General features: G+C 36.0%; 1 protein-coding gene across 3 annotated transcripts in view; it reads right to left on the bottom strand.

Annotated features, from left to right (window-relative positions):
* The window catches only part of LOC150079328 (uncharacterized), a 486,833-nt gene that overhangs the window by 196,038 nt on the left and 275,300 nt on the right, over nucleotides 1–15,495 (bottom strand). For all 3 annotated transcript variants that reach the window (XM_090382736.1, XM_090382738.1, XM_090382737.1), the window contains exon 15: nucleotides 5,797–5,973. In XM_090382736.1, the coding sequence (XP_090238862.1) occupies nucleotides 5,797–5,973 (177 nt within the window). The remainder of the gene's footprint in view (nucleotides 1–5,796; nucleotides 5,974–15,495) is intronic.

Below are 15,495 nucleotides of genomic sequence, written 5' to 3'. Positions count from 1 at the left end.
GGAATCATTGCAGTACAAGTAACATTATTATAGTTTTGAATCCTATATTTGTACTTTTCTTTATGACTACTGAATTGCACTCTAGGTGTGTTATATGAAGAGAAATCACAATGCTATGAAGGGAGGTTATGATATCATTCCAGAATAAAAGGTTTTTAACTGACTAAGTCTTCATTTGTGAATAGCTTGTAACTGGAATCTAGCTTTTTCATGAACACAGCAGAATCAATTAAAGGGATATAAGAGAATGAATGTGCATGTTGGCTGAATTCTGTGCTGGAATAATTGGTCTGAAAGCTGAGTTTACTCTGTAAGATGGGTTGTTTCAGAGATTCAGGTATTTTTAATCTGCTTTTTACTTGTTGATGTGCTGTGAATTAACAGGGAAGTGTATTTCCCAATTAATTCACAGCAACAATAACATCTACAAAAAAGGAAATTCCCAGTTAATTTAGAGCACAATAAAGAAAATGAAAGCCACATTAAAAAAATTACAGCTCCAAAATAATCCATCACAACAGAGTAGTAAAGTCATCCTTCCATATCACAGTCAGTTAGCCTGGCAACTTAAAATCAATTTTTACTGTGCTGACATCACTTTAATCTTCTTTATTTCAGTAGTTATAAGTAAACATACAAATATAGCATTCAAGACACTAATAGCAATATATATCTTATTCATTTCCAGCAAAATTGTAATACCTGCGACAATGCCAGCACCAGTGTTAAATTTGGATCCACAACTACAGCAAGTATCAGACCTTACTATCAACTAGCCAGCCTTCGGACCAATTATTCCAGCACAGAATTCAGCCAACGTGAACATTCATTCTCTCTCTCTCTCACACCCCTTTAATTGATTCTGCTGTGTTTATGTTTATGAAAAAGCTAAATTCCAGTTATAAACTATTCACAGATGAAATCTTAGCCATTGAAAATTATTTGCAAATGAAGCATTAGACACTGAATGTCTATGACTGTGCTCACAGGTTAACATTCATAATGTAAAGTTACCAGCAAATTTTTAGAAATATGGCACTGGAACTTGTCAGATTTCCAATTTGTGCACTTCATACTAGGGCTTACGATACCGGTCAAAATCTTAATACCGGTATTTCGGTATTTTTAATTTATGAAACCAGGATACCGGTATTCCAAAAACAAATGTTTTTCTCAATAAATTTTGATGACAATTAGGTGAAATAAAGTAAGGAAAAAACAAGTACTGTAATTACTTGAATTCAAGTTTTAAATAAACATTTATTGCAATAATAAATATTCTGAAAAAAATCATTAAAAATACAGTTATTCTAAAAACAAAAAAAATACATATTGTTACTGCAAAGTTTAGTTATGTTTAAGCATCCACACTACCTATCCGAATAAAGTGAGCTCTTAAACATAAGCAATCAATAGTATGATCATTTAAAATGGATCTAATTTTGGTACACAGTATTTGATTAGTGGCAGAAAATGCCCTTTCGGATTCTATTCTGGTATTGTACTGATATAATCGTAGATGATCTCAGTCCATATTTTCTAGGCTTTGAACTTTTTTAGCAAAAATAGTTAAAAGTATTTCATTAATTTCCGACTCAAGTTCATCTTTTAAAATCTTATTGGATTCAGGCAATTTCTTATTTCGAAAAGAATTTGTGGAACACTGATGTTCTGTTCCATGTTGGTCTTCCATGGCTGAATTATATTCATCATTTTCTGAAGGAGAAAGATGTTTCATTAAGTGAAGTATAATTTTCACTATTGTATCTTTACTGAGTCTGGGAGAGAGCAAAGAGTAGGGATAAGGAATTCATCACATACATAAATGCAAAGAACAGAAGGACTTGTTTGTTTGTTTGTTTGTTATTTGGTTTTTAGGAGCATTAGCAACTAAGGCTATATTGCTTTGGGATATGCGGTGGTCATTCCCTGACCTTTCCGCATCCTCCGTATTTGGTGGTGATGGGCTCTAACCCCGGTCTAATCAAGAAGCATGTGCTATGCACTGCTGCTCCTTCCCACCTGGCTACGGAGGCGCCTGAACAGAAGGACACATCAAATTGGACCCATATGCAATGGACGTGGGACTGTAATAGATAACATAGCTGAAGTGGCAGATGAACTCAACAGTTGCTTTGCATCAAATGAATATTTAATGAGAAATTTCGTGCCTACAGGCGAGTAAGGCTCATGTGGTTGATGACATATACCCTATACGACAACCAAGTCAGTAGAGTTTACAATAAATCGCCAATACAAATATTTATCGTATTTAGTAGTCACAGGCTTGAACTGGGCCCGGTCGACTCAAGGAATGTGTGCCATGCACTCTCGCTCCTGACCAATCGGCTACGTCAAATCTTAAAAGGAGGCGGCAAGTGAGTGCATTGAACCATTAAGAGTAGTTATGAGAGCATCACTGGACTCAGAAGAGATTCCGTTGGACTGGTGTAAAATGGAACGTAAAGGCGGTTCTAGTTGTGTAACGGGAAATTGCTGACCGGCCAGTTTAACTTCAGTAGTAGGGAAAATCATGGAGGCAATGATCAAGGGTGGAATTCAGGATCATTTAGATGGAAATGGAATTCTGTAGTATACACAGCATGGTTTTGTAAAGGGAAAATCATATTTAACAAATTTGGTTAGCCATTTTGACAGGTCACTCGTCAGCTGGATTTAGGGAATAATTTCAATGTTTATTTGGATTTCGGCAAAGCATTTGACTCAGTCCCGCATGAGTGGTTACTTTATAAGTTGGAGCAGGCTGAAATCATAAGGAAAATCCTTAGATGGATAGCACGATGGCTTGAGGTCACCAGGAAGAAGGTTGTGATAAATGGTTATTCCTCTGATTGGGTTAATGTAAGTAGTGGGGTTCCCCAAAGGATCAGTATTGGGACCACTGTTGTTTTTGATTATCTTAAATGAAATCTATGAAGGGATGGAGAGCATGATGTCTAAACTTGCAGACGATGTAGAGATCAGTAGAGTAGTTAATGATCACCGCCAAGCAGAGCTTCTTCAGAGTGACCAGATAGACATCCGGGATGGTCAGAAAAGTGCCAGCTATGCTTTAATTCAGCAAATGCAAGGTCTTACATCTGGGGAACAGCAACCCCAAAATAACTTATACACTTGGTGGAGTTGAACTAAAGTCAGTAATGGAGGAACGGGACTTGGGAGGTCAGACATGAAGTTGTCTGAGAATTGTGGACCGGTTGCAATGTTGCATGGTGTCCTATTGATGATTTATCAAAAATTTGCTAATAGAGATAATGATGTCATAATCACATAAATGTAATTTTATAACCTTTATGTGATTAAATTATAAACAATTATTTTTTTTAAATTAATACTAAAAAACTGGTACTTTCTGTATCAATACCGGTATTTCAATACCAGAAAAAAATGACCGGGATCCCGGCATTGTAAGCCCTACTTCATACGTATCATAGGAACTAATCACTTTAAAACAAAGTTTCCTTTTGATTGTGCCATTTGAGCCAACTAATGATGCACACCCAGGGTCCTGAGCTGGATATCATCATTCTTTTTCTTGGTGATTCTAACTCTCTCTCTCTCTCTGGGTATTTCAGAAATTTTTTTTTTTTTGCTAATGCTGCATAAGCTGCAGGCTTCCTTGTACCATACAGCTAATAATAATAATAATAATAATAATATAAATGTCTATTGTTAGGACTCTTAGTTCTCCTCTCAGTTTCCTTGCAGTTTTTTGATGTCACAAATCATTGGGAAGAAGTTTTGATTACCTTTTGGAACATTAGAACTGACCTGGGTGACAATCCAAACTTTAGCTAGAAATATGATCAACAGATTCCACCCTCAGCCTAAAGAAAATTTGGATGAAGAGTTCTGGATTATCAAGTGGACCAACAGCTGGGTCTTATCTTCAGCATTCAAAGGCAGTTTTGATAAGAAATTTGGAAAATACTCCCCGTATTCAAGATGATCAAGTGCAGGATTGTCAATTTAATCTCAAACATATCTTGAGCATCCAAGAGCTAAATGGATGTTGAATACAAAGTGCATGTTAAAGCACAAACCCTCTCGGGTTTTGGTTTTGGTTTTTTTTTAGGAGCATTAGCAACTAAGGCCATATTGCTCCAGGGATATGTGGTGGTCATTCCCTGACCTTTCCGCATCCTCCGTATTTGGTGGTGATTAGACCAGGCTTGAACCCCAGTCTAATCAAGAAGTGTGTGCTATGCACTGCTGCTCCTGCCCACCTGGCTACAGAGGCACCAACCCTCTCAGAGCACAAGACATAAACCAAATGTTTTTACAGACAAATCCAATCCTTAACCTTTCTGAACATACACAGAATGATGCTGATTGTGCAAAGTCAACAGATTTTTCCAAACCACAGCAAAAAATAAATCTGATTTACAATGTTTCAAACTAAACATTTTGACGATTACAGTAGATTTATGAACTCATATCTTGATCTTACAAACTTTTCTGCAACTTCAAAATGCATCCCATTTGAAATTAAAATAGATATAAATGACATATTTTCAGTTTTTGTGTGTTGTATTTGACATATTTAGCAATTTTATATACTGTACATGCAGTTAAATATACCACACTATTCAGAATATATTTTTAGTGTAATGTAATATCAAACACACATGATGAAAGTGTATATCTCTTGTTACATAAAAGTGATTTCTGTTTAGAGTAGTTCAATTAATTTATTACTGAGAGAGGGGAGAATGTTTGCTATTTCTTCATAAGTTGTTTCATGTTTTCAATGACAGATAAGCAGCTTTCTTGATAAATCTTATTCAGCTGAATAAAGTACAATGAGTTAGGTTATGTTAGTCACACTGCAATTTGACTTGCAGGAGGAGGCTGGAAGTTAACCAACTGTAAGCAATGCAATTTCTATGACTGTTTATTTCAATTTAAATTATACGATAATAACTGTTCTCTATAGACAACTCCAAAATCACTGTGCTAAACTGCAATGCAATAGTGATTTTTTGCCTACATACTTCATTAACACAGTATGCCTCTTCGATGCAATACATTACTACTCTACATTACAAAAAATATTTACAAATTTCAAATTCTATTGCTAAAAAAAGCATTAAAATTTGTTGTTTAAATGTAAAAGATGGGCCATATAATTTACTGAGAAGAGATGTAATATGTCAAGAAGAAAATTACCGAAAACAGTTTCAACAGTTCATTTAAATGTCATAGATAACATCATATAAATATAATATTAATAAGGTATAATTGACATGAAACTGACTCACAGATTTATATTGTACAAGTAAACTGATATATAGCCACCCTTATATATCTTACATAAATCTTATTGTTATCCCAGTTGTGAATTTTTAGGAATGAATATTTCATTTTTTGGAACATTTCCTCTTGTTATGCCATTAGATCTATTGAAAAATCACTCTTGATTTATATACTTCTGCTTCACAAACTACTTTTCAGGAATGCATGTGTTAATAAATCTAAAGGTTAGTGTATTTTTAACCTCCTCCCCCTTGGTTTTCCCTAATGTGAGCCAGTAACTAAACCCTCCAATTTGTAATTTCCCAGTGTAAGCCAGTAACTGAATCCTCCTGCTTGTAACTGAGTAATACTGCCAATTAACAAAAATTCGTAAAATTTTTATTTAAATACATTCTGCTTAAGTGATAATTTGGCTGGAGAGGAATTGCTATTCGCAATCATAATTTTAGCAAACAATTTCTAAATTTAATAGAAAATCAAAGAATATGGAAATAAAAAGTGGAAATAACTGGAACTTACACTTTGCATGTCTTCTATTATTCCAAGAAGCTCACCTTGTTTAATTTCTAATTCATGGATAGTATTTTTCAGTTCACCTTCAATTTTATGTGCTGACAACAATTCCATTTCTTTTAAGCTACATACTTCCTGTATTTTATTTTCACTTATGACTGTCTGTTTGTTCCATTCTTCTTCCTAATGTATTAATTCAAAAATTATATATATATAAAATATATATAAAAAAAAAAATTATTTGTGATACTTATATATATATAATCATATAAATTAAAATAAGGTATAAAATAAAAATAAAATAATGCCAGCAGTACGGCAAGACAAGAGCGAAATTTCGCTCTTGTCTTGCCGTACTGCTGGCATTATTTTATTTTTATTTTATACCTTATTTTAATTTATATGATTATATTTCAAGCATCATGTAGAGGAATATGCCTTTTGCTGGCCCTGATGTATGCTGTACCCTCCTTTTTATTTTTATTATGAAATATTCCGTTTTTCCAACTATTTCAACATTATTTAAATATATATATATATATATTAAAGTTAAATAACTTAACTTTGTATCACTCTTTGCCACACATGTATGTGTGGCAAAGAGCAGTACAGACAAAAGCTTTTTTTTTGTTTACTGAGGATATGTCAGTCACATGATAGTCCAGTGAGCCTATGCTAGTGGATAAGAAATGGAAAGCCACCCTATGGAGATGGTAACACCAAGGACAGATTCCAGCAATCCTCTCACAGGTGGATAACATCACTAATGTCAGAAGTAGTGTTCTGCAGAGGGTGGGCAAGCTCTATCACTACTGCCTGCACAGCTAGGAGATCCTCATGGAACAAGCAAAAGCTTTCCCAAGATTTTATCAAGTAGAGACTAAAGCAGTTAAAGGGAGAAACTAAGGTGGTGTTCAGAAAATAATTAAGCTTTAATCATCACTGTGTGCAGTAAAAAAATCCACATCATACTAATCACAAGGGGTGGCTATAGCCCCCGTTTGCTTTCACCTGGGACAGCCAACTGCAGTAGGTTCGCATTAACAACACCTCTAGCCACAAGCTCCAGAGAATGTAATGCCAATCCAGCATTAGTTACCAAATCCTTACTCAATACAATCAAGGCAGACTGCCAGAGCTGACACTTGGTGAAATCACTCGATGCTTTAATCACCAAATAAACTTCATGCATGCTTATCTATGCAATACTGTACCCTTCTTTTAGTTGTTGTTGAATAATTTTATGGTGCATTAGCATCTAAGGTTTTTAATGTTTGTTTGTTAGTTATTTGGTTTTTAGGAGCATTAGCAACTAAGGCCATATTGCTCCGGGATATGCAGTAGTCATTCACTGACCTTTCCGCATCCTCCGTATTTGGTGGTGACAGGCTCAAACCCCGGTCTAATCAAGAAGCGTGTGCTATGCACTGCTACTCCTTCCCACCTGGCTATGGAGGCGCCAAGGTTTTTAATGGGCCAGTCCAAAAAGGTGTAAAATGTAAAAGTATAATATTATAATTGTTTATATATTATTGTAAAAGAGTATATGATATAAAACGTTTATAGAGCATAAAACGATAAAACATTCTAGATAAAATGATATAGATTAATAAGTTGCAAAAACTTAAATATAGCTGTCTGATAAAATCTGTCTGAGAGTATAAGGCTCAGACAGATGGGTAAAACATAAACGACGATCGTTATTAAAACAGGCACGTTAGATTAAAATAGGATGGACTGTTAAAACGGTGTCACAAATTCTACACATAGGACGATTGACTGCCCTCAGCAGATAGCAATATGTCAAGTGACAATGTCCTATGCGGAGCCAAGATAAAATAACTTCCTCTTTTCGGTTCTGCAAACTAGACTGCCAATTTTCAACTACAGGCTTGATCTCATAACTTGTTTTGAGCCCATCCATTGCTTTTAGCTATTTGTTCACATTTAACTTGCAACTTGCCCGCCCTTGTTATTGTTGTTGTTATTTTGGTTTTTAGGAGCATTAGCAACTAAGGCCATACTGCTCCGGGGATATGTGGTGGTCATTCCCTGACCTTTCCACGTCCTCCTTATTTGGTGGTCACGGGCTCGAACCCCAGTCTAATCAAGAAGCGTGTGCTATGCACTGCTGCTCCTGCCCACCCTATATCATATAATAATAATAAATATTGGTGTGTTGGTCAACTAGTGCCAAAGAAAGAAAGAAAGAAAGAAAGAAGTATACAAATATATTGACAGACCAAGAAAAAGCCCTCCAAGTAAGCACCTCTGGCACACAGCCAGAGGTGCTTACATGGAGCTAAACAGCCTGGTCTGTGCTTGTTAATAGGAGAGAGAGAGACTGCTTCTACAGAGATAGGATACACTTAAATAGAAGCAAGAATATTTGCTGACCTTATTAAGGAGGCAGTCTTAGGTGAGTTGGAATCCTGCTAATCTGCAGAAAGAGAGATACACAGACTGACAATTAACAATAGAATTAGTATTAGCAAGGGCACATGATGCAATAAAGCAAGCTTATATAGCATCAGCCAAAAAAAAAAAAAAAAACCCTTATTTCACCCACCCCCTCGCTCCAAATATTTATCAAGTTCTGCCTTGAATCTATTTAAGCTATCAACTTCTACAATGACAGATGGAAGTTTGTTCTGTCAATCAACCACCCGCTGGTTAAAGACAAACTTTACACATCTATCTTTACATCCTACAACTGTCTTTCCTCAATTTGAATTTATGCCCTCTCAGGCGATTATTCTGAGCAAGAGGAAAAATCCCATCAGCATTGAGCATGCTCAAACCATCCAAGGCTTTATACACCTCAATCAGATCACCTCGCAGGTCCCTAGTCTCCAGACACTGTAATTTGCAAAACTTAAGCCTTTCTTCATAAGAGCAACCCTTTGTTCTGTTCACTAATCTTGTTGCCCTTTTCTGTACTCCATTGCCTTATACAAGGGATAATCACCCCCTTATCCCTGCTAGAAAAATTCCTGTATATCATTGACAAGACACCATGAGCTACTCTTGCAGACTGTCTGCACTGCTCAGAAAACTTCATATCTGCCTGCACAATTACCCCCAGGTTCTTTTCGTTCTCTACCACTGTCAGTGTGGTACCACAGAGTTGATATGTTACTCTGGGATTACTGCTTCCCATATATAGTACTTTACATTTGTCAATGTTAAACTTCATTTGCCACTTCTCAGCCCATCTGCTCAACTTTTCTAGTTGAGCAGATAGACTGAGAGGTGGACTGCGATGCCTGTTGCAGCAGTGTACTGTCATTAGTGTCATTAACAACCCTGCCAACCTCCGTATCGTCTGCAAACTTGGACATCAAAATCATTTATAAATACAGAAAACAACAATGGACCCAAAACTGTACCCTGAGGGACTCTGCTAATAACATTAGTCCACGAAGAGCAATGTCCATTGATTACCACTCTCTGTCTTCTCCCACTCAACCATCCCTTTATCCACAGCTGCAATTTGCCTCCAATGCCACACTGCTCCAATTTCTGCAGCAGTCTTCCATGTGCAACAGTATCAAAGGCCTTTCTTAGACCCAAATATATGATATCAAAGTTATTCTTTGCATCCAGTTCCTTTGTGACTACATCATAGTATCCAATCAAATTAGTCAAACAAGACTTCCCTTTAACAAACCCATGCTGTGTCCGATGTATAACTAAGTCTTGTCTAGATGATCCTACAATGCTTCTTTAACCAGTGCCTCCATTAATTTCCCTGGAACAGAAGTTAAACTAACAGGTCTGTAATTACCTGTGTCTCCCTTTGATCCTCCTTTGTGGATTGGGGTCACATTTGCACATCTCCAGTCCATGGGTACCTCCCCCGAGTCCATGGAAGCTCTCATAATTATGGCTAAGGGTTTGCTTACTTCCTTTGCCGCTTCCTTTAATATAACTGGATAGATTCCATCCACCCCAGGTGCCTTTCTTATGTTTATCTTCAACAATTTCTCCTCCACTTTACTCTCAGTTATTACAAGATTATCTAGCTTACTGCCAGAGTTGAATACACCTCTGGCATTCCCCTCCCTGAATAACTCCTCGTGTGCATGTAAATGCAAAATATTCATTTAGTTTGTTAGCTACCTGAGCAGGATCATCGACAGTTCTACCATCGATATCAAGTGGACCAATCTTATTTATCCCCTCTTCCTTCTAGAGTTTACATAAGTAAAGAACTCTTTGCTGTTTTTCTTTGCATCCTTTGCCAAAGATTTCTCGTAATCTGCCTTTGCCTGCCTAACCTCCTTTGTAACTTGGTTACAGACCAGCTTATATCTATCATAGGCTTCTGTGTCACATGTTACTTTATATGTATCACATGCATTTTTCTTCTCTGTCACATGTCTAATTAGTTCATCTGACATCCATTTAGGCCTAAATCTTGAAAATATTTCTTTGTTGGTATGAAAAGCCTAGTAGATTCCAAGAATAGCCACAGGCAGAAGTAAAACTTATTCTAACTGCATCTACTGGAACATGCAACAACCCAGAAAGTAAGGGTTTCGGGCCTTATCAGGTAAGGTCTACTGGGAAGGGGATCCTCATCAAACAAGCAAATACATACATGAGTTCTGTTAGGGTAAGTAGGAATAAGAACAGGTGCATGTATACTTGCATGTAACTAATCCTAGAAGCATAGTAGAGAAATTTTATGAATTTTAATATGGAGAGTAAAATGTACCGAAAAAACAGACGGGGGGAGATGGAAGGGTTATGCTCTTAGTTAAGAAGCATATTAAATCCAATGCAGTGCATCTATTTGACATGGGTGGCCAGTGCAGTGTTGAGTCAGGCTTGCTGTGACATAAGCACTGGGAAAACAAAAATGAGAGTAGGATAGTGTTATAGACCTAATGACTATGATGAGTATAACAACTATACAGAGAAATAAAGTAGGCCAGTAAATCAGAATGTCTTATAATGGGAATTATAATTTTCCAGATATTGAATGGAACTTGTGCTTTGACCACTCACACACTAGCAAGACTTCTGAATTAACTAGATGACTGTTTTCTATAGCAGCATGTTAGAGAAACAACAAGATCACTACTCTGAATCTAATTATCAGCAGTCATTCTTCATCCATTAAGAATCTGCAGATAAAACAAGTGCTGGATGATGGTGATCACAGTGTATTGGTGGGATTTACTTAAAGATGTAAGCAATCTAGAGTAAAAGGGAAGGCTTTTGCTTTCATAAAGGTGATTACAGTTGTCTCAAACAGTTTTTAAATTCTCTACAGTGGGATCAACAGATGATGATACTAACAGGCAGGGGTGGCCCGGGGTATATTGGCACCCCAGGCAGGGAGGCATTCCTGTGCCTCCTTCCAGATAGAAAAAATTTAAGGTGTTTTTATTGAGTTAATATTTTTATTTTTGCTAGAAAATAAGTTAAAAAAGACAAAAGTAAACACAAAAAAATAATAATAAACAACCAGAATATTTATAATGTTTTAATTGTCATATTAAATTTGTTTTCCCCCCTTCATGAAGCATATGCACCCTCTCAAAACTTTGAAACCCCCTAATGTCATGCGCCCCGGGCAATCACCAGACTCACCCGTAGCTTGGGCCAAGCCCTGCTAATAGGAAATTCTAAATTTAAAGCATTCAGGGAAGTAATCATAAAAGCTACTAGCCTTTTTATACCAACAAAGAAATACCATTTGAGGCTTAGACCAAAATGAATGCGCCAGATGGACTAATGAGCTTTTGAAAGAAAATAAAAATGCATGGGATGCATATAAATTATCAGGTGATACACAAATGAGTATGGGCTTGGCACACCCAGCCAAGCCTATGAAAAATGATGGATATCATAATTTTTCTCTTTTTTGGTGATTCCCTTTTACTTCCGACACACTCTCTCTCTCTCTCTCTCGATAACTCAATGTTTTTTTTTTTTTTTTTTTGGCTGGTGCAGAAAGAGCCTCAAGGCTTCCTTGCACCATATGGCTAATAATAATAACAATAACAATAGTCTACAATCAAGTCACAAAGGAGGTTAGGCAAGTTAGGGCAGATTATGAGATAAGGATGCAAAGGAAAGCAAAGACTTCTTTACTTATGTAATCAATAGAAGGAAGGGTAATGAATCCCACTGGTCCACTTGCTCAGGATGCTTAAAAACTGAATACTTATTTTGCATCTACATTCACACAAGGGAAATTTTTTAGGGAAGGCGATGCCAGAGGTTTATCAAACTCAAAAAGGAAGATAAATGATTTTGTGATAACAGAGGGGAAGGTAGGAGAGAACTGTTGAAACTAAACATGAAAAAGGCACCTGGATGACTGGGATTTATCCAATTATATTAAGGAAAGTAAGCAAACCTTTAGCCATAATCATAAGGACATCTTTGGATTCAGGGGAGGTCCCTGTGAATTGGAGATGTGCAAACGTATCACCAATTCACAAAGGGTCGAGTGAGTCAAAGGGTGACATGACTAATTACAGACCTGTTAGCTTAACTTCTGTTCCAGGGAAATAATGGAGTCACTGGTTAAAGACAAGGCAGTAATACTGCAGTCACAGCATGGATTTACTAAGGAGTAATCTTGTCTGACCAATCTGATTGGATACTGATACTATAAAAAAAGGAACTGGATAAAAAAAAATTAATTCTAATATCATATATTTGAATTTCAGGAAAGTTCTGATACTGTTGCACATAAAATGCTGCTGTACAAATTAGAGGGTAAGTTACTGGTATGGATAAAGGGATAGTGGAGTGGGAGAAGACAAGAGTGGCTATCAATGGACACTGCTCTTTGTGGAGTTCCCCAGGGTTCAATGCAGAACCCATTATTGTTTTCAATATTTATTAATGATACTGATGAAGGCATATTAGGCTTAATGTCTAAGTCTGCAGATCATACAAAGGTTGGCAGGATGGTGAATGACAGTAATCAAGGTGTGTTACTGCAACAAGATCTGGAAAAATTAATCAGATGGGCAAGTAATCAGATGGCAATTGAATTTTAATATTCACAAATGCAAGGTACTACACATGGGCAGCAGGAATTCAAGATTAATGTACACTCAGGGTAGTGCAAAATGAAAAAGACCTGGGGTAATCCTGCAGTCAGATATGATGTTCTCTGAACAGGGCAGATAGACTGCTAGGGCAGCTCATGGGGTTTTCTCAATGATATACTGGAATTTTGCTAACAGGGATAAGGAAGCAATTATCCCTTTGTATAAGGGAACGGTTAGGCCTCACCTTGAGTATTGTATACAGGGTTGGATGGTTCATTTTAGAAAAGATGTGGATTTGTACCAATGGGTGCAGAGAAGAGCACCAAGGTTAGGATGGGAAACAAAAGGGTGCTCTTACCCAGAGAGGCTTCACTTCTGCAAATTGAAGTATCTAGAGATTAGACACCTGAGAGATCTGATTGAAGTGTTTAAGGCTTTGAATGGATCTACTCTTTTCATGATGTGGACTGCTTCTTGAGGAATAATTTGAAAACTGTATGCAATTCTATCTTGGATGGATTTTGATTGAGAAGAGAGAGAGAGAGAGAGATATGATCTTTGGCCTCCTAAGCCTCATGCTTACATCAGAGATGACACTCTTATCAATGATTCTACCTAAACTGCTAATATCTTTTTAATATAAATAATAACACCAAAAGAGTAAAGTTGTCATGAATAATGGTGCCTTGAGAAATATTACTATCCTAATACTTCAGACAACATAATACACTTGACAGATGTAATAAAACTCTGTGTCAGTTATACATTGTTCATTCATTTTTAACAGATTACATACTTCCTTTTCATTTAGCTAAATAATGACATCACTATGCAGAAGTCCAGATTATTTAATCTGCTTTTCCTTTTTTGTTCTCATCATGTACACAATGTACACATCATTCATTTTTTCAAAATGATAAACTGTGCAATAATTATCTAAAACTTGGTTTCTGCATTTCAACATAAATTAAAATACATTCAATTCAAATGTAAACAAAAATTAAAAACTAAATTATTCAATATAGATAATTTTTGAGATGTATATAATTTATATAAAATTATTTTATATGCAACTAAGTTAGAGTAGAGAATAAGTACAGCCAACAATTAGTTTATAATTCATACACTGAGTGGCCACTTTATTAGGTATATCCAGTGGTGATATTCAGCCAGTGCAGTCGTACCAGTTGTTAAAATGTCTAAAAACTTCCATACTGATTGTTGGGTGGAGTCTGACAAGTTTACTCATTGGGGGATCCCTGTTAATTTTGACCCGCACTGGGTGGGGGAGTGTTGTAGCATTGACAATCACACCATAATGTATAATTTCAAGGCCAGTTCCCATGGGTTTGCTTTCTAAGGTTGGTAACTCTAGCGAAGTATGAACTCCTTGTGGCAAAGGTAAAGAACGCCCACAAGAACTACAGCAAATCTCGGCAAAGTTTACCCATGGAACTAGTTTGCAATTATGGCATTCGTATTGTTGCTCTATTGGGAAGTATAAGTTGAATCCCTAGTAACCTTCTGGTTTCACTCTTTTCTGCATCAGTAGTTTGAGCTGATTTCAGGCACTGAGCTTGTGTGTGTGCTCCTTAATTCTCAAAAGCTTACTCACAGCAATACGTAACATGTGTGGAATTTTACTTTGTGAGTAGTGTTTTTAAATTGCATTTATAATAAATTGCCTAAATCGTAACCCTTAGAATGAAGAGGCAACATAGTTTGGATAAATTTTTGAACATTTCTACTAAAAGTTCAACAACAGAAATGGAACAAACAAGGGAGAGCTATGATACTGTTGATATTGAACTACAACTTGGAAATTCATCTAAAACTGTGCAACAATTAATACAGCCTGAAAGATTTTCTCATTCTGAGCAGAAGTTAGTACAAAACACAATAAAAAAAAAAAAAAATTTTGCATTTCTGGAATGAAAAGCAATTGGATTATTTCGAAAATAAATAAGTACAAATGGCTTATTATTGCCAGTGATGTGAATGTGGGATGCCAGTGGTGCTCAAAGGCTTTATCTTTAAGCACTTTCAGTGCTAAACACTTACATATTTCAGAGTGGCAATTGTGTTCTGTCAAAGCTCATGGTTCTAATAAAAAGAATATGCAATCATCAATGAGAAAAACTGAAAGAACATTATGAGTCAACTTCACACAAAAAAGCATTAAATATAATCAAACATCCGAAAAAAATATTATTTCAAACAGTATTGATATGGTTAATGAAAAATATTTAAATAGCACTATAAACATATTTAATACCATTTATTCCATAATTGGATTTTGTGCAGATGGAGCTAGTGTGATGTTATTATTTCAAACAGTATTGATATGGTTAATGAAAAATATTCAAATAGCACTATAAACATCTTTAATACCATTTATTCCATAATTGGATTTTGTGCAGATGGAGCCAGTGTGATGTTATTATTTCAAACAGTATTGATATGGTTAATGAAAAATATTTAAATAGCACTATAAACATCTTTAATACCATTTATTCCATAATTGGATTTTGTGCAGATGGAGCAGTGTGATGTTAGGAAAAAAGTCAAGAGTTTCTGACAAAATTTTGGAAATATTTCCAAATGTTTGTATCTGGCACTATCTCGCCCACCATATTCAGTTGTCTCTTAATGATGTAAGAAGAGATGTAAAACAAGTAAACTACTT

This window comes from Mastigoproctus giganteus, chromosome 10 (genome assembly GCF_048544385.1).
Source record: "Mastigoproctus giganteus isolate SK-2022 chromosome 10, ASM4854438v1, whole genome shotgun sequence".
NCBI classification, from domain to species: domain Eukaryota; kingdom Metazoa; phylum Arthropoda; class Arachnida; order Uropygi; family Thelyphonidae; genus Mastigoproctus; species Mastigoproctus giganteus.
This window is presented reverse-complemented; position numbering and strand designations above follow the sequence as displayed.